Source organism: Amyelois transitella, chromosome 16 (assembly GCF_032362555.1).
Source record: "Amyelois transitella isolate CPQ chromosome 16, ilAmyTran1.1, whole genome shotgun sequence".
NCBI lineage: Eukaryota > Metazoa > Arthropoda > Insecta > Lepidoptera > Pyralidae > Amyelois > Amyelois transitella.
Genome location: NC_083519.1, coordinates 10,088,271 through 10,112,757, shown reverse-complemented (window position 1 = coordinate 10,112,757; position 24,487 = coordinate 10,088,271). Strand labels below are relative to the sequence as shown.

At 40.7% G+C, this 24,487-nt stretch overlaps 1 protein-coding gene across 1 annotated transcript in view; it reads right to left on the bottom strand.

Moving 5' to 3' along the window:
• LOC106129064 (microtubule-associated protein futsch) overlaps nt 1–24,487 on the bottom strand; it is a 156,344-nt gene continuing 131,857 nt past the window's right edge. The window contains exons 9-10 of the mRNA XM_060948651.1: nt 3,065–24,409; nt 1–2,956 (exon numbers count right to left, since the gene is read on the bottom strand). Of these exons, the coding sequence (XP_060804634.1) occupies nt 2,787–2,956; nt 3,065–24,409 (21,515 nt within the window). The 3' untranslated portion in view covers nt 1–2,786. The remainder of the gene's footprint in view (nt 2,957–3,064; nt 24,410–24,487) is intronic.

Below are 24,487 nucleotides of genomic sequence, written 5' to 3'. Positions count from 1 at the left end.
TTTAATAATTTCCATAATGATTTATTTCTCAGAGCTATTGATGTTAACTAAGCTGATACAATCCTTAATTTTAATAACATTTTAATATTCCTAGTAATATGCATTAGAGTTTCTAGCTATAAAATACAATAGTAAACCTTTGGGTCAGGCTCCCAAAGCCAGACAAATTATGAATGGCTAAAATGATTATAAGCCTTAAATTATCCGTAACATATCAAAGCGTCTATTTGTCATTGCCGATGCTGTAGCAAAAGTATGGATAATTAGAAGCTTGACACAAGCGCATAAAGCAATTTTCAGAGTAAATTTCAGGGTCTCCAAACAAAACTTATTAAACTTGTCAAAAATATATTTGAGACAAGTTCCGCTCACTCGCGTAACAAGTCAATGATTTCATTGGTATTATCAATACGATTTGATACGTGTTAGGAGAACCCTTAGATATACAAAATCACATAAATATTCTTACTCAATGGAAGGTTAAAGAAATGGAAATGTGCATCGGCTTTGACCATGCCACTCGATCGGCCTCAAAAACCTCTCCCTGTTTCGTCCAATCCACACCTACCTAAGCATGAATCAATTTCAATCAAAATATCATTTATTGTGCTCGCATCAAACAACACACATAAACACATACTATACCATCAATAATGTCAACTATAAAATAAATTCTCATTCGTACTTCACAAAAATAAATATACATAATAGTACAATATATATTTTTTTAATGTATTTATTATTAACATTTTTAGTTTATTTTTATGTTATGTTAATACATTGTGCTGGTGCGTTCAAATTCGCTATTTCTATAGTTAGAGGGATGTTGGCAAAGTAAGCGATAGACTGTGATTTTAGATCGGCTTAAATCTACGGATGACTTAAAATTAATTGACTCATAACCTTCAATTGATATTTGGCAGACGAAAAAAACTGAAAGGAACGCCGTTAGTCCCATATGCTTCCGGTATAGCTTACTCACTAAGATGGTAAAATAATACGATGATTTACGATCACATACTCAAAAGAATTTCAACGTATGTATCACTAAGATTATATAACGCTAAGGTAGTCATTACACGCTTTTGAGTACATGATCTTTAGACTATCACATTCGCTCACAATCATCCGAACAAAACGGTTAATAGTAAAACAAATAATCTAATGGAGTTGGTTTACCTATAATTACATGAGGATTCAGGTTATTTATTATTAGAAACTCTACAAATCAATACAAATAGGAACGTATTACGACATATCTACTTCTTTATAAGTATTTGGGTCATCTCGACTAGAAATTTAAATGAATATAACGAAGGATCAAAAACAAAACGCCAAATAAAACAAAACGAGATTCCTCTATCACTTTGCGACTTACATTTTTCAAATTATTAAAATTTATAACACGTATTTAATAAAACTATGTTATAGTTAACTTTGACGCAACAAGCAAGTTTCAACTTAAACAAAGGTAAATAGAATGTTCCATTTGTAATAATAGTTCTACTAAAACATTAATTTTTTAATAGGATAAGCTCTCTATAGTTTTAGGCTCATTGTTAATTCTAGAAAAACAGAGATCACTTCTTCAAGGAGCTAATCTACCGTCAAAAATTGTCAATAATATTTTTTGAAATAACACCAAAATATTCAAAGGTGCAGGATTTTCTGAATATTTTCATGTAACTTTCAAAATTGTTCTGTATAAATATGCAGTTGCTTGTTTTATTTTTAACGGGCGATCATTATAGCTTGCTTGTAGAATAGACGCGTGAAATTAAGCTCGGGTTTAAAACAATCGTAGCACAAATTCATCAATCTTACAGCTACTGGATTATTTTTTATATCACTCTTCGACTGCAAGTGAAGTCAGAAGTCATCTTTGTCCTTCTAGAGTCATGTTATAACAGACACATCACTTCTAATAAATTATTTTAGAAGGACTAAAATTTTTGAAAGTGTCTTTATAAGACCATTAATTAAATATATCTTATTTATCCATACTTTGATCATATAAAAGTACTTCAGGTATTACTTATTCTTGTCAAAGATTTCATTGACATTATACATCCTTTATAAAACAGTATTACGTCCTTTACGAAGCTAAAAACAATTGTGCTCGCTAAACTCACATATTCATTTCAAAATTTACATCGTGATAGCAAAATAATTTTCAAAAATTTTGATTATCGCACAAGCAGTGTTTTGGCTAAACAAAATGGACTGGTTTCGCTAAAAATTGTGTATAAAAGCACTACTGTTTGTATAAGACCAAATTCTTAAATGTCATCAGAAATATATTTTAAATGGCATGTACTATTTTAATGAAAGCTACTAGAAAAGAGTTTTTAGAAAAAAATGGACGTTTATGTTCTTAGGTCGAGAATTTGGTTATTGACTTTCAACTGGATGCGGTTTAGGACTATGTCGGTTCGGAGTCAGCAGCCGGCGCAGGCGTCGAGGGCGCCCCGCTCCACGCGTCACACCAGCACTTCGTACAGTTCGTTTCTTCTTCATTAATAACTAAGATTTTATCAAACTCATTTGCAGTCTGTTAATTGCATTCAAATATCACAATATATCTAAGTGAATCTATTTGCAAACTATCTCATACGGAGTAGTGGCCTTAGCATTTACAGTATGAGTGCTCTGGCCAGCTTCCTTCTTTATCACAGCCTTTTTTTTTAACAACAATTAATATCTCATCAGTTCCCGCAGCCGAGAGCACCCAATGCTGGTCGAATGGCTCACTTCTTCGATGAGAAGGCTACAAATAGACCCGACACCTAGAACTCGAGTCTATAGGCCGCACACGAAGTCTCGTGGTCTTGCAGATTGATGGTGCAACGAGATGCCGACGGCGAAAGGTCGATCTTGTACTTCTCGAGAGCCTCTTCGTTTTCTGTCACCCAGTAGCCAAGGACGTCCGTGTCATATGTGGGAATGATTGTGACTTCTGAAATTGTCATAAAAACACTAATTACAATTGGAAGAACGAACTTATTAATCAAAACAAAAGTCGTATACTGAATGACAAATATTTAGATAGCTTCATGCAGCTTACCTAAATCTTTATCTTCCCAAGTCTTCTTGGCATCTAGAAGGGCGTTGTATATTTCTTTAGATGGCTCCGTTCCCGAGAATACATAGTACCGAGCTCGTACACGTTTAAAGAACTCAACAGCAGAGTAATACGAGTTGCCGTGATGCGGTACATATGTGAGTTCCATGTATACGGGGCTAGGGGCCTTTTTCTTAGTTGGTGATTCCGAGGCACGATTTTTGGCCTCTTTGCTCTTTTCTTGATTGATTTTGTTTTTGTTTAGCACCGCTGAATTGGGTACTTGCTTTTTAGGTGTACTTTTTCCATCTCCTTGAGGGGGTCCTACTGGACTTGGTAAACCAAGTGGTTTACCCCATGACTCAATTGGATCTTTAATTGATGAGTCTTGTGATTGTGATTCTGTTTTCTGAACAGAGCTTTCGATCTTTGATTCTTTCTTACTACTGGAAGATGAAATAGATTCAGACACCTTCTTAGACTCAGACTTTAGATCTTTCAAAGTAATGATAGTCTCTTCTTTGGTAGATTTATGCTGACTTAAACTAGAGTGGCTTTGATCATGAAGTTCGTACTTGGCAGTAACATTTTTTATTACTTCAGATCCACTCACTTTTTTATGGTCTTCTATAGCCTTTTCGAAATGCTTATCGGCTTCTTGTAGGAATGTTGCATCTGACTTACTTGTACTACTGAGCATTGTACTTTCAGAATGTATTTTCTCATGTGATAAGAAATCATCAGTCAATTTGGATAATGGTTTTTCAACTATGTGAACTTCAGTCTTAACTTCAGAATGAGTGGAAGATGTGCACGAGTCTTCTTCTGGCAGTTGTCCGTATACAGAACATGACATAGAATCTTGTTGTTGAAGGGTTGAAGAGTCAAAGCTGTGCATCATTTCTTCGCTAGTTTCTTGTTGTGGTGGTAACTTGGAGTCAAGTTCAAAGCTTAGATTGGATCGTGGAGAATGTGCGATTTGTGACTTTGTGCTGCTGGGACTCCCTTGGCCGTCGTCGTCACTGTAGTACATACCACTACTTTCCGTTCCCCATACGTGAGTAGCCGCCCGTGAACCCCTTGAACTTATATCTGATGGTGGAGAAGATATCCCTGGATGATCCAAGTCATCGCTAGCTGCAGATGAGCTTCTCATATCCCCAGTTTTGGATGAAAGTTTGGAAAATGATTTTTCGCTTTCGCCCCGATCAATAATTTCTTCAAACTCTTCTTTGAATTCTGATATAGTTGTTTTAGTTGATTTTGTTGTTTTTGTTACACCATCACTGCCTCTACTCACAGTTGTTGTTTCAATGGTAATTTTTACTTTCTCCGGACTAATAATTTCTTTCGTCGTAACAACAGTAATGGTTTGTGTTACCTCGTTGTCACCTTCATGAATAACCTTGGAGAATGTTTCAGTCTCGGTTGTTATTTCTCCTACAGGAGACCGCTGTTTCTTTGGTTTTGTTTCTTGAGTTAAGTTTTCTTTTTGATCCAAAGTCAATTCATGAATTACTGGTTTTTCTTCTACTACCGGTTGCTTTTCAATTTCTTCCAACTCTTCAGGCGTCCAGTCATCTAATCCAGTGCCCAATGGTAAATACGTTATTTGTGTTCGCACATCCTTTGTAATTTCAACGGAACCGTCAGCTTTTTTATTTTCTGTTAAGGTCTCAGTAACAGTTTTAACGGCAATTTCATCGGTTTCATTGTTTTTAAGTTCTTCTTTCGTTATATATGTAGTTACAGTTTGTGTAATTTTTTCTCCTTCGTGTTCAATGGTATTTATCTTTTTGTCAACTGTTTTTTTAATTTTGCCTGTTGCTTTTAGGCCTTGTAATGCAGCTTGCAAGTCACTGTCAGATGTTTTCTGGAATTCAGAAATTGTAATTTTGACATCCTTGGTAGTTTCAGTTGAACCATCAGGGTATTCATCTACAGTGATTGTTTCCACAGTTGTCCTAACTCTTTTTATATTTTTATCAGAACTAGCCAAAGTTTCTCGTCTCGTTTTAGTAGTAACTGTGCGTTTTATGTTGACAGCACCTTGTTGTATGATTTCATTTTGCACATCTGACTCTTCTGAAGTGTCTTCAACTATTTCGGATTCATCGATATAAGATTCTGGAGGTTCAGTATCACCTTCTGTAAATGATGCTTGTTGGGCGACATCCGCAATAGATACTTTTTGACTTGTTTTGGTAATTACAGTACCATCTGGATGTTCATCTTCAATAACTGTTTTAACTGTAGTTTTGATTTTCCTTGAATTGATAGATTTATTTTCGAATTCTTCTCGTATTGTAGTAACGGTAGTTTTACGTAGAATTTTTACTCCATTTTCTTCTAAAGCTTCAGTTTCAAAAGAAGACTGTTCATCGGGTTGACGCATGAGTATATACCCTTCAAGATTTTCATCGAATGATTCCAGGCCATAGTCGCCTACTGAAACTTTAATATCTTTGGTCACTTCCGTAACTCCGTTTGGTAAGATCACTTCCGTAACGGTTTCAGTGGTGACTTTAATTTTTTTTCTTAATCGGTCCGAGGACGAAAAAATTTCTTTGGTAATCGTTTTCGTAACTTTTTGGTTAACTTGTTTATTATCTCTTAAAATAAGACTTTCTTGTGTATCAACATTTACCGATTTATCTTCCAAATTTGGAAAATCTTGTAAATCATGGGAATCTATTATGTTTTCAATTTCAATATCAGCTATAGATGTATTTGTCGTAATCGTTGTTTGTGATGTTCCGTCTGGGTACTTATCAGTTGTCGTCACTGTTGTTACTATCTTCAACTTGCGAGGTTCACCATTGCGATCTAAATACTTTTCTTTAACGGTTCGAGTATTAATCAATCTTGTTATTAGTATATCACTCTCTGTGATTTGTTCAGTCGTGTTAGATTCACTGATTTCTTGTTCTCCTTCGGGACTAAATTGTTTAAGAATATCATCTTCTTGGCTATCTCCTAAGTTACAAGATATATCCTTAGATACAACTTTTTCAATATCACGAGCTGCACGAGATTCAGCTATGCCTTCATTTGTACTTGTTGAAATAGTTTCAACATTTTCAGGCTGAGCTTCTAGTTCTTCATCTATGAAAGAAACTTTTTCATCAGTTTTAGTAGTAATTGAACCGTCAGGATATTCGTCCTCAGTTACTGTTTTCACTGTAATTTTAGTCTTTTTGATGTTACTTTCAATTTTTCCATATATTTGTTTAATTGTAGTTGTCGTGATTTTTCTCTTTATTAGTATATTATTTTCTTTGAATGTTTCTGATTGAGTAACTGTGTCTATTTCAGGTTTTTCTAGTTCTTGAAAACCTACAAATTTCTGGTCTGATGTATATATTTCATAGTCTGATATAGTTACTTTTACGTCTTTGGTAACTTCAGTGATACCATCAGGTCTACAATTTTCCGTTATTGTTTCCACAGTAGTTTTTAACTTTTTCTTTGACATATCTTTATTACACAAAATTTCTTTTGTCGTCGTCGTTGTTACAATTTGCAGTACACTTTTTCCATCAATAAGAATACTCTTTTCATGTTTATCGGTCTCAACAGACTTATCTTCTACTTCGGTAAATTCGAGGAGATCAGCAGACTCTGAAGCATCACCTATATCTAAGTCTGTAAGTGAGGTAGTACTGTCGACTTTAGTAGTAGATGATCCATCGGGATAGATATCGGTTGTGGTAATAGTTGTGACAGTTTTTAATTTTCGCGGTACACCTTTAGAGTCAACATACTTTGTTTTCACAGTTTTAGTTAAGATAGTGCGTAGAATTGTTATATTATCGTGGATTATTTCTTCTGTCTTTGAAGTTTCGCTTTCCTCTGGCTTTTCATAAACACTGTAATCACTAAGAATTTTGTCTAAATTACTACTAGAATCCAAAATTATCTCTTCTGTCTTTACTTCAACATTTTTCTGAACATCCTTTGATCCATCAGGGTATTCCTTGCCCACATTAGTTTCAACCGTAGTCTTCATAATTTTCTTATTTTCATCAACTTTAAGTGTCTCTTTCTTGGTTATCGTTGTGATCGTTTCTATGATGTCTATATTGTTTTCTTTTACAATTCTTTTACTAACATCAGTATCAATTATTGTGTCCTCAACATTGTCATCCAGGTCATCTGTTTCTTTCACAAATTCAGATTTTGTTCTATATTCAACATCATCAGTATCTTTTTTACTAGAATCAGTAAAATCTAATTCATGGAGATTTTCAGCAGTATCTTTAGACAAACTTGATGATGTTTCTGATTTTTCTTCTTCATTTTCAAAATAATCTTTATCATGCCTTACATCTTTTGTATACAAATCCATCTGTGAGGTAGAGCGGAGGCTGGAAGAACATTCAGAAAGAAGAGTTTGAGTATCTTTGGTAGTGGTTGTTGATCCATCTGAACCTTTGCTTAATGTTGTTGTTTCAATAGTTGTTTTTATATTTTGAGGGGTTCCATCTTCTCTTGATATTACTTCTTTAGTAGTCACTGTTGTGATTGTTTGTGTAACTACATTTTCGCCTTCTTTAATTATTTTTGTTACTGTATCCGTTTCAGTTTTTATTTTTCCCATAGTTTGCATAAGAGTAACTAAATCAGGATCGGAACCTTCAATTTCAGTTAAAGTTTTCATAACCTTAGGTACTTTTTCAGTTGATGTAGATATTTTCTGTGTCAAAATATCTTCTCCAACATGTACGACTTTAGTTATTGTTTCGTCACTACCATCGGATTTATCGTAGGTAACTTCACTTTGAACACCTTCACTTCCTTTAACATCCTGGAAGCTACTTGGTGTTTTCGGCAATGGACTAACTGGAACTGTCGGGGGTGTTGACACTCGATCAAAGTCTGCGTGTGAAACCAGAGTTTCTGATTTAATTCCTTGTTGTACAGAATCGTCACTAAATGCTTTGTGAATTGATTCAATAAGATGAGCAGCACTATGTGCCGGTATTTCTTCAAATCCTTGCGATGTTATTTTTTTACTAATGGGATGAGACTGATCTAAATCAATTGTTATACTCTGAACTCCAGAATCAGATGTGTCTGACAAAAGGAAATCTTTAGGAGATTCAACACCTTCAACGGATTTCTTTTGTTTAGTTCCATGGTCTTTATCGGTTTTGTCGTTATCTTGTATCGTAGGTGAATCTCGACCAATCGTTTGACTAGACAGTAATGAATCTGTACAACTACTCAAATCATCGATAACTTTCTTGGAGAATAAATCTTTACCAAACTTTTCTCCTTTTTCCGTGCCTTCGAAACTATGTTTTTCCTCTAAACTTACTTCCTTAGACAAATCTTCTGAACTACTGCCATGTACAAATGAATGTGTTAGACTGTCTTTTACTAAGCTGACACCACTATCGACTGTTGAAATAGACGATAATTTCTCGTCATAAATTTCTTGATCTAAAACTGACCTCTTGCTAATTTTGTGTGAAGATTCATCTTTAGTATGTAATAAACTGAAGTCGGCTTTCACAGTATGTGCTGCTTCCTGCCTTATCAGTTCTTCATTAACGGCCATTGCAGATTTCTTTATATTTATATCGTACTCAACAATTTCTCCTAATCCATTTGCTTCAACATGATTATCAACGCTCATCGAATCCGTGTCTGCAAGAGTGTGAATTTCGTTATCCTCAAATTTAACTTTAGATTGATGATCTTCAACTGACGAATGAATTTCCCCATCAGATATGTCTAAAATATCTACTGTACTGTCTTTTGAAGAGCTAGACGATCCATCTGGATATTGATCAGTAGTAGTAATTATTGTAACTGTTTTGAGTTTCCTCAAAATCCCTTTACTATCCGCGTATTTAGTTTTTATTATATTTGTTACTATTTTTCTAATAATAATGACGGTTTCTTTTAAAATTTCCTCTGTTTTTGATGTAACTATTTCTTCAGGTTCTCCGAAAACTGCCAATCCTTTCAATTCATCAAGAGTGTCAAAAACATCATCACTAACCTTGACAGAACTATCTGCCTCTGATTGTTTCTTTGATTTATTTAAAGCCACGTCTGGAACAATCTTTTCAAATTTTTCAATATTCAAAGTAGATCTAATCTTTTCAGGACTTGATATATTTGAACTATCTGAAACTAGTTCAGGACTTGGGATATCAGAATCATCAGCAATACCTTGAATGTACGATTCATCTAATTTAGAACTCGATTCTTGAATTGAAATGCCGGTATCTTTTTCCGGCATTGTCTCTTTAGATTTATCTAAAACCGGTAAAGTAACTTCCTTTTCTAGGCTTGGCTCCTTAAATTTATCTAGAACCGGTACAGTAACTTCCTTTTCTGGGCTTGGTTCTTTAGATTTATGTAAAACCGGTACAGTAACTTCCTTTTCTAGGCTTGGTTCCTTAGATTTATCTAGAACCGGTACAGTAACTTCCTTGACTGGACTTGGTTCTTTAGATTTATCTAAGACCGGTACAGTAACTTTCTTTTCTGGACTTGGTTCTTTAGATTTATCTAAGACTGATACAGTAACTTCCTTTTCTGGGCTTGGCTCCTTTGATTTATCTTCGACCGGCACAGCAACTTCTTTTTCCGAGCTTGGCTCCTTTGATTTATCTTCGACCGGCACAGCAACTTCTTTTTCCGGGCTTGGCTCCTTAGATTTATCTAAGGCGGGCACAGCAACTTCTTTTTCCGAGCTTGGCTCCTTAGATTTATCTAAGACAGGCACAGCAACTTCTTTTTCCGGGCTTGGCTCCTTTGATTTATCTTCGACCGGCACAGCAACTTCTTTTTCCGAGCTTGGCTCCTTTGATTTATCTTCGACCGGCACAGCAACTTCTTTTTCCGGGCTTGGCTCCTTAGATTTATCTAAGACTGGCACAGCAACTTCTTTTTCCGAGCTTGACTCCTTAGATTTATCTAAGACAGGCACTGGAACTTCTTTTTCCGGGCTTGGCTCCTTAGATTTATCTAAGACTGGCACAGCAACCTCTTTTTCCGGGCCTGGCTCCTTAGATTTATCTAAGACGAGCACAGCAACCTCTTTTTCCGGGCTTGGATCCTTAGATTTATCTAAGACGGGCACAGCAACTTCTTTTTCCGGGCTTGGCTCCTTAGATTTATCTAAGACGGGCACAGGAACTTCTTTTTCCGGGCTTGGCTCCTTAGATTTATCTAAGACGGGCACAGCAACTTCTTTTTCCGGGCTTGGCTCCTTAGATTCATCTAAGACGGGCACAACTTCTTTTTCCGGGCTTGGCTCCTTAGATTTATCTAAGACTGGCACAGCAACCTCTTTTTCCGGGCCTGGCTCCTTAGATTTATCTAAGACGAGCACAGCAACCTCTTTTTCCGGGCTTGGATCCTTAGATTTATCTAAGACGGGCACAGCAACTTCTTTTTCCGGGCTTGGCTCCTTAGATTTATCTAAGACGGGCACAGCAACTTCTTTTTCCGGGCTTGGCTCCTTAGATTCATCTAAGACGGGCACAGCAACTTCTTTTTCTGGGCTTAGCTCCTTAGATTTATCTAGAACCGGTACAGAAACGTCTGTTTCTGGGCTCGATTCTTCAGATTTATCTGAGACCGGCACATGGATCTCTTTTTCTGGGGTTGGTTCTTTAGATTTGTCTAGAACCGGTAATGTAACTTCCTTTTCTGGGGTTGGTTCTTTAGATTTATCTAAGACCGGTACAGTGTCTTCCTTTTCTGGGCTTGGTTCCTTAGATTTATCTAAGACAGGCTCAGCAACTTCTTTTTCCGTGCTTGGCTCCTTAGATTTATCTAAGACGGGCACAGAAACTTCTTTTTTCGGACTTGGCTCTTTAGATTTATCTAGAACTTGCATAGGAACTTCTTTTTCTGGGCTTAGCTCCTTAGATTTATCGAGGACCGGTACAGAAACTGTTTCTGGGCTCGATTCTTCAGATTTATCTGAGACCGGCACAGGGACTTCTTTTTCTGGGCTTGGTTCTTTAGACTTATCTGAGACCGGCACATGGATCTCTTTTTCTGGGGTTGGTTCTTTAGATTTGTCTAGAACCGGTAAAGTTACTTTCTCTTCTGGGCTTGGTTCTTTAGACTTATCTGAGACCGGCACATGGATCTCTTTTTCTGGGGTTGGTTCTTTAGATTTGTCTAGAACCGGTAAGGTAACTTCCTTTTCTGGGCTTGGTTCTTTAGGTTTATCTAAGACGGGCACAGCAACTTCTTTTTCCGCGCTTGGCTCCTTAGATTTATCTAAGACCGGTACAATGATTTCCTTTTCTCGGCTTTTCTCCTTAGATTTATCTACGACCGGCACAGCAACTTCTTTTTCCGAGCTCAATACCTTTGATTCATCTAAGGTAAGGACATCCTTCTCGCAACTTGCTTCCTCAGACTTCTCTAAGGCTGGGGAGAATAAGTCCTTTTCGGGACTGTGAACCTTTGACTTGTTTAGTGCTGGAACTAACACTTCTTTTTCTATACTCGGCTCTTTAGAGCTCTTCTTCTGATCTGCTGGGGCCACAGAATCTTTCTCGGGGCTTGGTTCTTTGGATTTGTCAAGAGCTGGGGCCACAGAATCTTTCTCAGAGCTTGGTTCTTTGGATTTGTCAAGAGCTGGGGCCGCAGAATCTTTCTCAGGGCTTGGTTCTTTAGATTTGTCAAGAGCTGGGGCAACAGAATCTTTCTCAGGGCTTGGTTCTTTGGATTTGTCAAGAGCTGGGGCCACAGAATCTTTCTCAGGGCTTGGTTCTTTAGATTTGTCAAGAGCTGGGGCCGCAGAATCTTTCTCAGGGCTTGGTTCTTTAGATTTGTCAAGAGCTGGGGCAACAGAATCTTTCTCAGGGCTTGGTTCTTTGGATTTGTCAAGAGCTGGGGCCACAGAATCTTTCTCAGAGCTTGGTTCTTTGGATTTGTCAAGAGCTGGGGCCACAGAATCTTTCTCAGGGCTTGGTTCTTTGGATTTGTCAAGAGCTGGGGCCACAGAATCTTTCTCAGGGCTTGGTTCTTTGGATTTGTCAAGAGCTGGGGCCAAAGAATCTTTCTCAGGGCTTAGTTCTTCAGATTCATCAAGAGCTGGTGCCAAGGAATCTATCTCAGGGCTTAGTTCTTTAGATTTGTCAAGGACTGTAGCCAAAGAATCTTTTTCTGGGCTTGGTTCCTTAGACTTTTCATACACAGTTGAAAACACATCTTTTTCAATGCTTGTTTCCTTAGATTTTTCAAGCACCGAGGCCACAGAATCTTTTTCTGGACTTAATTCCTTTGATTTGTCTGCTGGAGAAACAGCGTCTTTTTCTGGACTTGGCTCCTTTGATTTGTCTGTTGGAGCAACAACGTCTTTTTCTGGACTTTGCTCCTTTGATTTGTCTGCTGGAGTAAAAGTGTCTTTTTCTGGACTTGGCTCCGTTGATTTGTCTGCTGGAGCAACAGCGTCCTTTTCTGGACTTGGTTCCTTTAATTTATCTGCTGGAGCAACAACGACTTTTTCTGGACTTGGCTCCGTTGATTTGTCTGCTGGAACAACGGCGTCCTTTTCTGGACTTGGCTCCTTTGATTTGTCTGCTGGAGCAACAACGTCTTTTACTGGACTTGGCTCCTTTGATTTGTCTGCTGGGGCTACAGCGTCCTTTTCTGGACTTCCTTCCTTTGATTTGTCTGCTGGAGAAACAGCGTCTTTTTCTGGACTTGGTTCCTTTGATTTGACTGCTGGAGCAACGGCGTCCTTTTCTGGACTTGGCTCCTTTGATTTGTCTGCTGGAGCTACAGCGTCCTTTTCTGGACTTGGCTCCTTTGATTTGTCTGCTGGAGCTACAGCGTCCTTTTCTGGACTTGGCTCCTTTGATTTGTCTGCTGGAGCTACAGCGTCCTTTTCTGGACTTGGCTCCTTTGATTTGTCTGCTGGAGCTACAGCGTCCTTTTCTGGGCTTGGCTCCTTTGATTTGTCTGCTGGAGAAACAGCGTCCTTTTCTGGGCTTGGCTCCTTTGATTTATCTGCTGGAGCTACAGCGTCCTTTTCTGGGCTTGGCTCCTGTGATTTGTCTGCTGGAGCTACAGCGTCCTTTTCTGGACTTGGCTCCTTTGATTTGTCTGCTGGAACTACAGCGTCCTTTTCTGCACTAGGTTCCTTTAATTTGTCTGCTGGAGCAACAGCGTCCTTTTCTGGACTTGGCTCCTTTGATTTGTCTGCTGGAGCTACAGCGTCCTTTTCTGGACTTGACTTCATTGATTTGTCTGCTGGAGCAACAGCGTCTTTTTCTGGACTTAGCTCCTTTGATTTGTCTGCTGGAGCAACAGCGTCCTTTTCTGGACTTAGCTCCTTTGATTTGTCTGCTGGAGCAACAGCGTCCTTTTCTGGACTTGGCTCCTTTGATTTGTCTGCTGAAGCAACAGCGTCCTTTTCTTGACTTCCATCCTTTGATTTGTCTGCTGGAGAAACAGCGTCCTTTTCTGGACTTGGCTCCTTTGATTTGTCTGCTGGAGCTAAAGCGTCCTTTTCTGGACTTCCTTCCTTTGATTTGTCTGCTAGTGCAACATTGTCCTTTTCTGGACTTGGCTCCTTTGATTTGTCTGCTGGAGCTACAGCGTCCTTTTCTGGACTTCCTTCCTTTGATTTGTCTGCTGGTGCAACAGTGTCCTTTTCTGGACTTGGCTCCTTTGATTTGTCTGCTGGAGCTAAAGCGTCCTTTTCTGGACTTCCTTCCTTTGATTTGTCTGCTGGTGCAACAGTGTCCTTTTCTGGACTTGGCTCCTTTGGTTTGTCTGCTGGAGCTACAGCGTCCTTTTCTGGACTTGGCTCCTTTGGTTTGTCTGCTGGAGCTACAGCGTCCTTTTCTGGACTTGGCTCCTTTGTTTTGTCTGCTGGAACAACAGCGTCCTTTTCTGGGCTTGGCTCCTTTGATTTGTCTGCTGGAGCTACAGCGTCCTTTTCTGGACTTGGTTCCTTTGATTTGTCTGCTGGAGCTACAGCGTCCTTTTCTGGGCTTGGCTCCTTTGATTTGTCTGCTGGAGAAACAGCGTCCTTTTCTGGGCTTGGCTCCTTTGATTTGTCTGCTGGAGCAACAGCGTCCTTTTCTGGGCTTGGCTCCTTTGATTTGTCTGCTGGAGCTACAGCGTCCTTTTCTGGACTTGGTTCCTTTGATTTGTCTGCTGGAGCTACAGCGTCCTTTTCTGGGCTTGGCTCCTTTGATTTGTCTGCTGGAGGAACAGCGTCCTTTTCTGGGCTTGGCTCCTTTGATTTGTCTGCTGGAGCAACAGCGTCCTTTTCTGGGCTTGGCTCCTTTGATTTGTCTGCTGGAGCTACAGCGTCCTTTTCTGGACTTGGTTCCTTTGATTTGTCTGCTGGAGCTACAGCGTCCTTTTCTGGGCTTGGCTCCTTTGATTTGTCTGCTGGAGAAACAGCGTCCTTTTCTGGGCTTGGCTCCTTTGATTTGTCTGCTGGAGCAACAGCGTCCTTCTCTGGACTTGGTTCCTTTGATTTGTCTGCTGGAGCTACAGCGTCCTTTTCTGGACTTTGCTTCATTGATTTGTCTGCTGGGGCTACAGCGTCCTTTTCTGGACTTGGCTCCTTTGACGTATCCAATGTAAGCGCTAAATCTTCTGCCTCAATGCTTGGTTCTTTTGATTTAACTTGCTCAGCTGTTAAATCTTCTTTCTCAGGGCTTGGTTCTTTTGATTTCACGTGCCCGGCTGCTTTATCTTCTTTCTCAGGGCTTGGTTCCTTTGATTTAACTTGCTCCGGTGCTAAATCTTCTTTCTCAGGTCTTGCCTTCTCAGATTTTTCTAGGTCAGCAACCTGAGTATCTTTCTCATGGCTTGGCTCCTTAGATTTATCATGTGACGGAACCAAAGATTCTTTCTCAGGGCTTGGCTCCTTAGATTTATCATGTGATGGAACCAAAGATTCTTTCTCAGGGCTTGGCTCCTTAGATTTATCATGTGACGGAACCAAAGATTCTTTCTCAGGGCTTGGCTCTTTAGATTTGTCTATCGCAGGAACCAGAGAATCTTTCTCAGGGCTTGGCTCTTTAGATTTGTCTAGCGAAGGAACGAGATAATCTTTCTCAGGGCTTGGCTCTTTAGATTTGTCTAGCGCGGGTACCAGAGATTCTTTCTCAGGGCTTGGCTCTTTAGATTTCTCTAGCGCAGGAACGAGAGATACTTTCTCAGGGCTTGGCTCTTTAGATTTGTCTAGCGCGGGTACCAGAGATTCTTTCTCAGGGATTGGCTCCTTAGATTTATCATGTGACGGAACCAAAGATTCTTTCTCAGGGCTTGGCTTCTTAGATTCATCATGTGACGGAACCAAAGATTCTTTCTCAGGGCTTAGCTCCTTGGCTTTTTCTAGTTCAGCGACCAAAGTGTCTTTCTCAGGGCTTGGCTCCTTAGATTCATCATGGGGTGGAACCAAAGATTCTTTCTCAGGGCTTGGTTCCTTTGATTTTTCTTGTTCAGCGACCAAAGTGTCTTTCTCTGATTTGTGTAGCACAGGAACCAGAGATTCTTTCTCAGGGCTTGGCTCTTTAGATTTGTCTAGCGCGGAAACCTGAGAATCTTTCTCAGGGCTTGGCTCTTTAGATTTGTCTAGCGCGGAAACCTGAGAATCTTTCTCAGTGCTTGGCTCTTTAGATTTGTCTATCGCAGGAACCAGAGAATCTTTCTCAGGGCTTGGCTCTTTAGATTTCTCTAGCGCAGGAACGAGAGATTCTTGCTCAGGGCTTGGTTCTTCAGATTTGTCTAGCGCGGGTACCAGAGATTCTTTCTCAGGGCTTGGCTCTTTTGATTTGTCTAGCGCGGGTACCAGAGATTCTTTCTCAGGGCTTGGCTCTTTTGATTTGTCTAGCGCGGGTACCAGAGATTCTTTCTCAGGGATTGGCTCTTTAGATCTGTCTAGCGTGGGAACCAGAGATTCTTTCTCAGGGCTTGGCTCCTTAGATTTATCATGTGATGGAACCAAAGATTCTTTCTCAGGGCTTGGCTCCTTAGATTTATCATGTGACGGAACCAAAGATTCTTTCTCAGGGCTTGGCTCCTTAGATTTATCATGTGATGGAACCAAAGATTCTTTCTCAGGGCTTGGCTCCTTAGATTTATCATGTGACGGAACCAAAGATTCTTTCTCAGGGCTTGGCTCCTTAGATTTATCATGTGATGGAACCAAAGATTCTTTCTCAGGGCTTGGCTCCTTAGATTTATCATGTGACGGAACCAAAGATTCTTTCTCAGGGCTTGGCTCCTTAGATTTATCATGTGACGGAACCAAAGATTCTTTCTCAGGGCTTGGCTCCTTAGATTTATCATGTGATGGAACCAAAGATTCTTTCTCAGGGCTTGGCTCCTTAGATTTATCATGTGACGGAACCAAAGATTCTTTCTCAGGGCTTGGCTCCTTAGATTTATCATGTGACGGAACCAAAGATTCTTTCTCAGGGCTTGGCTCCTTAGATTTATCATGTGATGGAACCAAAGATTCTTTCTCAGGGCTTGGCTCCTTAGATTTATCATGTGACGGAACCAAAGATTCTTTCTCAGGGCTTGGCTCCTTAGATTTATCATGTGATGGAACCAAAGATTCTTTCTCAGGGCTTGGCTCCTTAGATTTATCATGTGACGGAACCAAAGATTCTTTCTCAGGGCTTGGCTCCTTAGATTTATCATGTGACGGAACCAAAGATTCTTTCTCAGGGCTTGGCTCCTTAGATTTATCATGTGATGGAACCAAAGATTCTTTCTCAGGGCTTGGCTCCTTAGATTTATCATGTGACGGAACCAAAGATTCTTTCTCAGGGCTTGGCTCCTTAGATTTATCATGTGACGGAACCAAAGATTCTTTCTCAGGGCTTGGCTCCTTAGATTTATCATGTGATGGAACCAAAGATTCTTTCTCAGGGCTTGGCTCCTTAGATTTATCATGGGGTGGAATCAAAGATTCTTTCTCAGGGCTTGGTTCCTTTGATTTTTCTAGTTCAGCGACCAAAGTGTCTTTCTCTGGGCTTGGCTCCTTAGATTTATCATGTGATGGAACCAAAGATTCTTTCTCAGGGCTTGGTTCCTTGGATTTTTCTAGTTCAGCGACCAAAGTGTCTTTCTCTGGGCTTGGCTCCTTAGATTTATCATGTGATGGAACCAAAGATTCTTTCTCAGGGCTTGGTTCCTTGGATTTTTCTAGTTCAGCGACCAAAGTGTCTTTCTCAGGGCTTGGCTCTTTAGACTTGTCTACTTCAGAAAACAAAGAGTATTTCTCAACACTTGGCTCTCTTGATGGAGCTGAATATGGTTTCTCAGGGCTTGGCTCTTTAGATTTGTCTATCGCAGGAACCAGAGAATCTCTCTCAGGGCTTTGCTCTTTAGATTTGTCTATCGTAGGAACCAGAGAATCTTTCTCAGAGCTTGGCTCTTTAGATTTGTCTAATTCTGAAACCAAAGATTCTTTCTCAGGGCTTGGCTCTTTAGATTTGTCTAGCGCAGGAACCAGAGAATCTTTCTCAGGGCTTGGCTCTTTAGATTTGTCTATCGCAGGAACCAGAGAATCTTTCTCAGGGCTTGGCTCTTTAGATTTGTCTAATTCTGAAACCAAAGATTCTTTCTCAGAGCTTGGCTCTTTAGATTTGTCTATCGCAGGAACCAGAGAATCTTTCTCAGGGCTTGGCTCTTTAGATTTGTCTATCGCAGGAACCAGAGAATCTTTCTCAGGGCTTGGCTCTTTAGATTTGTCTATCGCAGGAACCAGAGAATCTTTTTCAGGGCTTGGCTCTTTAGATTTGTCTAATTCTGAAACCAAAGATTCTTTCTCAGGGCTTGGCTCTTTAGATTTGTCTATCGCAGGAACCAGAGAATCTTTCTCAGGGCTTGGCTCTTTAGATTTGTCTATCGCAGGAACCAGAGAATCTTTTTCAGGGCTTGGCTCTTTAGATTTGTCTAATTCTGAAACCAAAGATTCTTTCTCAGGGCTTGGCTCTTTAGATTTGTCTATCGCAGGAACCAGAGAATCTTTCTCAGGGCTTGGCTCTTTAGATTTGTCTATCGCAGGAACCAGAGAATCTTTCTCAGGGCTTGGCTCTTTAGATTTGTCTAGCGCAGGAACCAGAGAATCTTTTTCAGGGCTTGGCTCTTTAGATTTGTCTTCTTCAGAAAACAAAGAGTCTTTCTCAACACTTGGCTCTCTTGATTTATCTAGTAATGGAGCTGAATATGGTTTCTCAGGGCTTTGCTCTTCTGATTTTTCTGCCGCGGGAACCAGAGAATCTTTCTCAGGGCTTGGCTCTTTAGATTTGTCTAGCGCAGGAACCAGAGAATCTTTCTCAGGGCTTGGCTCTTTAGATTTGTCTTTCGCAGGAACCAGAGAATCTTTTTCAGGGCTTGGCTCTTTAGATTTGTCTAATTCTGAAACTAAAGATTCTTTCTCAGGGCTTGGCTCTTTAGATTTGTCTAGCGCAGGAACCAGAGAATCTTTCTCAGGGCTTGGCTCTTTAGATTTGTCTAGCGCAGGAACCAGAGATTCTTTCTCAGGGCTTGGCTCTTTAGATTTGTCTATCGCAGGAACTAGAGAATCTTTCTCAGGGCTTGGCTCTTTAGATTTGTCTTCTTCAGAAAACAAAGAGTCTTTCTCAACACTTGGCTCTCTTGATTTATCTAGTAATGGAGCTGAATATGGTTTCTCAGGGCTTTGCTCTTCTGATTTTTCTACCGCGGGAACCAGAGAATCTTGGTCAAGGCTTGGCTCTTTAGATTTGTCTAGCGCAGGAACCAGAGAATCTTTCTCAGGGCTTGGCTCTTTAGATTTGTCTAGCGCAGGAACCAGAGAATCTTTCTCAGGGCTTGGCTCTTTAGATTTGTCTAGCGCAGGAACCAGAGAATCTTTCTCAGGGCTTGGCTCTTTAGATTTGTCTAGCGCAGGAACCAGAGAATCTTTCTCAGGGCTTGGCTCTTTAGATTTGTCTATCGCAGGAACCAGAGAATCTTTCTCAGGGCTTGGCTCTTTAGATTTGTCTATCGCAGGAACCAGAGAATCTTTCTCAGGGCTTGGCTCTTTAGATTTGTCTATCGCAGGAACCTGAGAATCTTTCTCAGGGCTTGCCTCTTTAGATTTGTCTAGCTCGGGAACGAGAGATTCTTTCTCAGGGCTTGGTTCTTTAGATTTGTCTATTGCAGAAACCAGAGAATCTTTCTCAGGGCTTGGCTCCTTGGATTTATCATGTGATGGAACCAAAGAGTCTTTCTCAGGGCTTGGCTCCTTAGATTTATCATGTGACGGAACCAAAGGTTCCTTCTCAGGGCTTGGCTCCTTGGATTTTTCTAGTTCAGCGACCAAAGTGTCTTTCTCTGGGCTTGGCTTCGTAGATTTTTCCAGTTCGGCAACCTGAGCATCTTTCTCAGGGCTTGGCTCTTTAGATTTGTCTATCGCAGGAACCAGAGAATCTTTCTCAGGGCTTGGCTCTTTAGATTTGTCTAGCGCAGGAACCAGAGAATCTTTTTCAGGGCTTGGCTCTTTAGATTTGTCTAATTCTGAAACCAAAGATTCTTTCTCAGGGCTTGGCTCTTTAGATTTGTCTTTCGCAGGAACCAGAGAATCTTTTTCAGGGCTTGGCTCTTTAGATTTGTCTAATTCTGAAACCAAAGATTCTTTCTCAGGGTTTGGCTCTTTAGATTTGTCTAGCGCAGGAACCAGAGATTCTTTCTCAGGGCTTGGCTCTTTAGATTTGTCTTTCGCAGGAACCAGAGAATCTTTTTCAGGGCTTGGCTCTTTAGATTTGTCTAATTCTGAAACCAAAGATTCTTTCTCAGGGCTTGGCTCTTTAGATTTGTCTAGCGCAGGAACCAGAGATTCTTTCTCAGGGCTTGGCTCTTTAGATTTGTCTTTCGCAGGAACCAGAGAATCTTTTTCAGGGCTTGGCTCTTTAGATTTGTCTAATTCTGAAACCAAAGATTCTTTCTCAGGGCTTGGCTCTTTAGATTTGTCTATCGCAGGAACCAGAGAATCTTTCTCAGGACTTGGCTCTTTAGATTTGTCTATCGCAGGAACCAGAGAATCTTTTTCAGGGCTTGGCTCTTTAGATTTGTCTAATTCTGAAACCAAAGATTCTTTCTCAGGGCTTGGCTCTTTAGATTTGTCTAGCGCAGGAACCAGAGAATCTTTCTCAGGGCTTGGCTCTTTAGATTTGTCTAGCGCAGGAACCAGAGAATCTTTCTCAGGGCTTGGCTCTTTAGATTTGTCTAGCGCAGGAACCAGAGAATCTTTTTCAGGGCTTGGCTCTTTAGATTTGTCTAATTCTGAAACCAAAGATTCTTTCTCAGGGCTTGGCTCTTTAGATTTGTCTATCGCAGGAACCAGAGAATCTTTTTCAGGGCTTGGCTCTTTAGATTTGTCTAATTCTGAAACCAAAGATTCTTTCTCAGGGCTTGGCTCTTTAGATTTGTCTAGCGCAGGAACCAGAGAATCTTTCTCAGGGCTTGGCTCTTTAGATTTGTCTAGCGCAGGAACCAGAGAATCTTTCTCAGGGCTTGGCTCTTTAGATTTGTCTAGCGCAGGAACCAGAGAATCTTTTTCAGGGCTTGGCTCTTTAGATTTGTCTAATTCTGAAACCAAAGATTCTTTCTCAGGGCTTGGCTCTTTAGATTTGTCTAGCGCAGGAACCAGAGATTCTTTCTCAGGGCTTGGCTCTTTAGATTTGTCTTTCGCAGGAACCAGAGAATCTTTTTCAGGGCTTGGCTCTTTAGATTTGTCTAATTCTGAAACCAAAGATTCTTTCTCAGGGCTTGGCTCTTTAGATTTGTCTATCGCAGGAACCAGAGAATCTTTCTCAGGACTTGGCTCTTTAGATTTGTCTATCGCAGGAACCAGAGAATCTTTTTCAGGGCTTGGCTCTTTAGATTTGTCTAATTCTGAAACCAAAGATTCTTTCTCAGGGCTTGGCTCTTTAGATTTGTCTAGCGCAGGAACCAGAGAATCTTTCTCAGGGCTTGGCTCTTTAGATTTGTCTAGCGCAGGAACCAGAGAATCTTTTTCAGGGCTTGGCTCTTTAGATTTGTCTAATTCTGAAACCAAAGATTCTTTCTCAGGGCTTGGCTCTTTAGATTTGTCTAGCGCAGGAACCAGAGAATCTTTCTCAGGGCTTGGCTCTTTAGATTTGTCTTTCGCAGGAACCAGAGAATCTTTTTCAGGGCTTGGCTCTTTAGATTTGTCTAATTCTGAAACCAAAGATTCTTTCTCAGGGCTTGGCTCTTTAGATTTGTCTAGCGCAGGAACCAGAGAATCTTTCTCAGAGCTTGGCTCTTTAGATTTGTCTAGCGCAGGAACCAGAGATTCTTTCTCAGGGCTTGGCTCTTTAGATTTGTCTATCGCAGGAACCAGAGAATCTTTTTCAGGGCTTGGCTCTTTAGATTTGTCTAGCGCAGGAACCAGAGAATCTTTTTCAGGGCTTGGCTCTTTAGATTTGTCTTCTTCAGAAAACAAAGAGTCTTTCTCAACATTTGGCTCTCTTGATTTATCTAGTAATGGAGCTGAATATGGTTTCTCAGGGCTTTGCTCTTCTGATTTTTCTACCGCGGGAACCAGAGAATCTTGGTCAAGGCTTGGCTCTTTAGATTTGTCTAGCGCAGGAACCAGAGAATCTTTCTCAGGGCTTGGCTCTTTAGATTTGTCTTTCGCAGGAACCAGAGAATCTTTTTCAGGACTTGGCTCTTTAGATTTGTCTAATTCTGAAACCAAAGATTCTTTCTCAGGGCTTGGCTCTTTAGATTTGTCTAGCGCAGGAACCAGAGAATCTTTCTCAGGGCTTGCCTCTTTAGATTTGTCTATCGCAGGAACCAGAGAATCTTTCTCAGGGCTTGGCTCTTTAGATTTGTCTATCGCAGGAACCTGAGAATCTTTCTCAGGGCTTGCCTCTTTAGATTTGTCTAGCTCGGGAACGAGAGATTCTTTCTCAGGGCTTGGTTCTTTAGATTTGTCTATCGCAGGAACCAGAGAATCTTTCTCAGGGCTTGGCTCCTTGGATTTATCATGTGATGGAACCAAAGAGTCTTTCTCTGGGCTTGGCTCCTTAGATTTATCATGTGATGTAACCAAAGATTCCTTCTCAGGGCTTGGCTCCCTGGATTTTTCTAGTTCAGCGACCAAAGTGTCTTTCTCAGGGCTTGGCTCCTTAGATTTATCATGTGATGGAACCAAAGTGTCTTTCTCAGGGCTTGGCTCCTTGGATTTTTCTAGTTCAGCGACCAAAGTGTCTTTCTCTGGGCTTGGCTTCGTAGATTTTTCCAGTTCGGCAACCTGAGCATCTTTCTCAGGGCTTGGCTCTTTAGATTTGTCTATCGCAGAAACCAGAGAATCTTTCTCAGGGCTTGGTTCTTTAGATTTGTCTAGCGCCGGAACCAGAGAATCTTCTTCAGGGCTCGGCTCTTCAGATTTGTCTAATTCTGAAACCAAAGATTCTTTCTCAGGGCTTGGCTCTTTAGATTTGTCTAGCGCAGGAACGAGAGAATCTTTCTCAGGGCTTGGCTCTTTAGATTTGTCTAATTCTGAAACCAAAGATTCTTTCTCAGGGCTTGGCTCTTTAGATTTGTCTATCGCAGGAACCAGAGAATCTTTCTCAGGGCTTGGCTCTTTAGATTTGTCTATCGCAGGAACCAGAGAATCTTTCTCAGGGCTTGGCTCTTTAGATTTGTCTATCGCAGGAACCAGAGAATCTCTCTCAGGGCTTGGCTCTTTAGATTTGTCTATCGCAGGAACCAGAGAATCTTTCTCAGGGCTTGGCTCTTTAGATTTGTCTAGCGCAGGAACCAGAGAATCTTTCTCAGGGCTTGGCTCTTTAGATTTGTCTATCGCAGGAACCAGAGAATCTTTCTCAGGGCTTGGCTCTTTAGATTTGTCTATCGCAGGAACCAGAGAATCTTTCTCAGGGCTTGGCTCTTTAGATTTGTCTATCGCAGGAACCAGAGAATCTTTCTCAGGGCTTGGCTCTTTAGATTTGTCTAATTCTGAAACCAAAGATTCTTTCTCAGGGCTTGGCTCTTTAGATTTGTCTAGCGCAGGAACCAGAGAATCTTTCTCAGGGCTTGGCTCTTTAGATTTGTCTATCGCAGGAACCAGAGAATCTTTCTCAGGGCTTGGCTCTTTAGATTTGTCTATCGCAGGAACCAGAGAATCTTTCTCAGGGCTTGCCTCTTTAGATTTGTCTATCGCAGGAACCAGAGAATCTTTCTCAGGGCTTGGCTCTTTAGATTTGTCTAATTCTGAAACCAAAGATTCTTTCTCAGGGCTTGGCTCTTTAGATTTGTCTAGCGCAGGAACCAGAGAATCTTTCTCAGGGCTTGGCTCTTTAGATTTGTCTATCGCAGGAACCAGAGAATCTTTCTCAGGGCTTGGCTCTTTAGATTTGTCTATCGCAGGAACCAGAGAATCTTTCTCAGGGCTTGGCTCTTTAGATTTGTCTATCGCAGGAACCAGAGAATCTTTCTCAGGGCTTGGCTCTTTAGATTTGTCTAATTCTGAAACCAAAGATTCTTTCTCAGGGCTTGGCTCTTTAGATTTGTCTATCGCAGGAACCAGAGAATCTTTCTCAGGGCTTGGCTTTTTAGATTTGTCTATCGCAGAAACCAGAGAATCTTTCTCAGGGCTTGGTTCTTTAGATTTGTCTAGCGCCGGAACCAGAGACTCTTCCTCAGGGCTCGGCTCTTTAGATTTGTCTAATTCTGAAACCAAAGATTCTTTCTCAGGGCTTGGCTCTTTAGATTTGTCTAGCGCAGGAACCAGAGAATCTTTCTCAGGGCTTGGCTCTTTAGATTTGTCTATCGCAGGAACGAGAGAATCTTTCTCAAGGCTTGGCTCTTTAGATTTGTCTATCGTAGGAACCAGAGAATCTTTCTCAGGGCTTGGCTCTTTAGATTTGTCTAATTCTGAAACCAAAGATTCTTTCTCAGGGCTTGGCTCTTTAGATTTGTCTATCGCAGGAACCAGAGAATCTTTCTCAGGGCTTGGCTCTTTAGATTTGTCTAGCGCAGTAACCAGAAAATCTTTCTCAGGGCTTGGCTCTTTAGATTTGTCTATCGCAGGAACCAGAGAATCTCTCTCAGGGCTTGGCTCTTTAGATTTGTCTATCGCAGGAACCAGAGAATCTTTCTCAGGGCTTGGCTCTTTAGATTTGTCTAGCGCAGGAACCAGAAAATCTTTCTCAGGGCTTGGCTCTTTAGATTTGTCTATCGCAGGAACCAGAGAATCTCTCTCAGGGCTTGGCTCTTTAGATTTGTCTATCGCAGGAACCAGAGAATCTTTCTCAGGGCTTGGCTCTTTAGATTTGTCTTTCGCAGGAACCAGAGAATCTCTCTCAGGGCTATGCTCTTTAGATTTGTCTAATTCTGAAACCAAAGATTCTTTCTCAGGGCTTGGCTCTTTAGATTTGTCTATCGCAGGAACCAGAGAATCTCTCCCAGGGC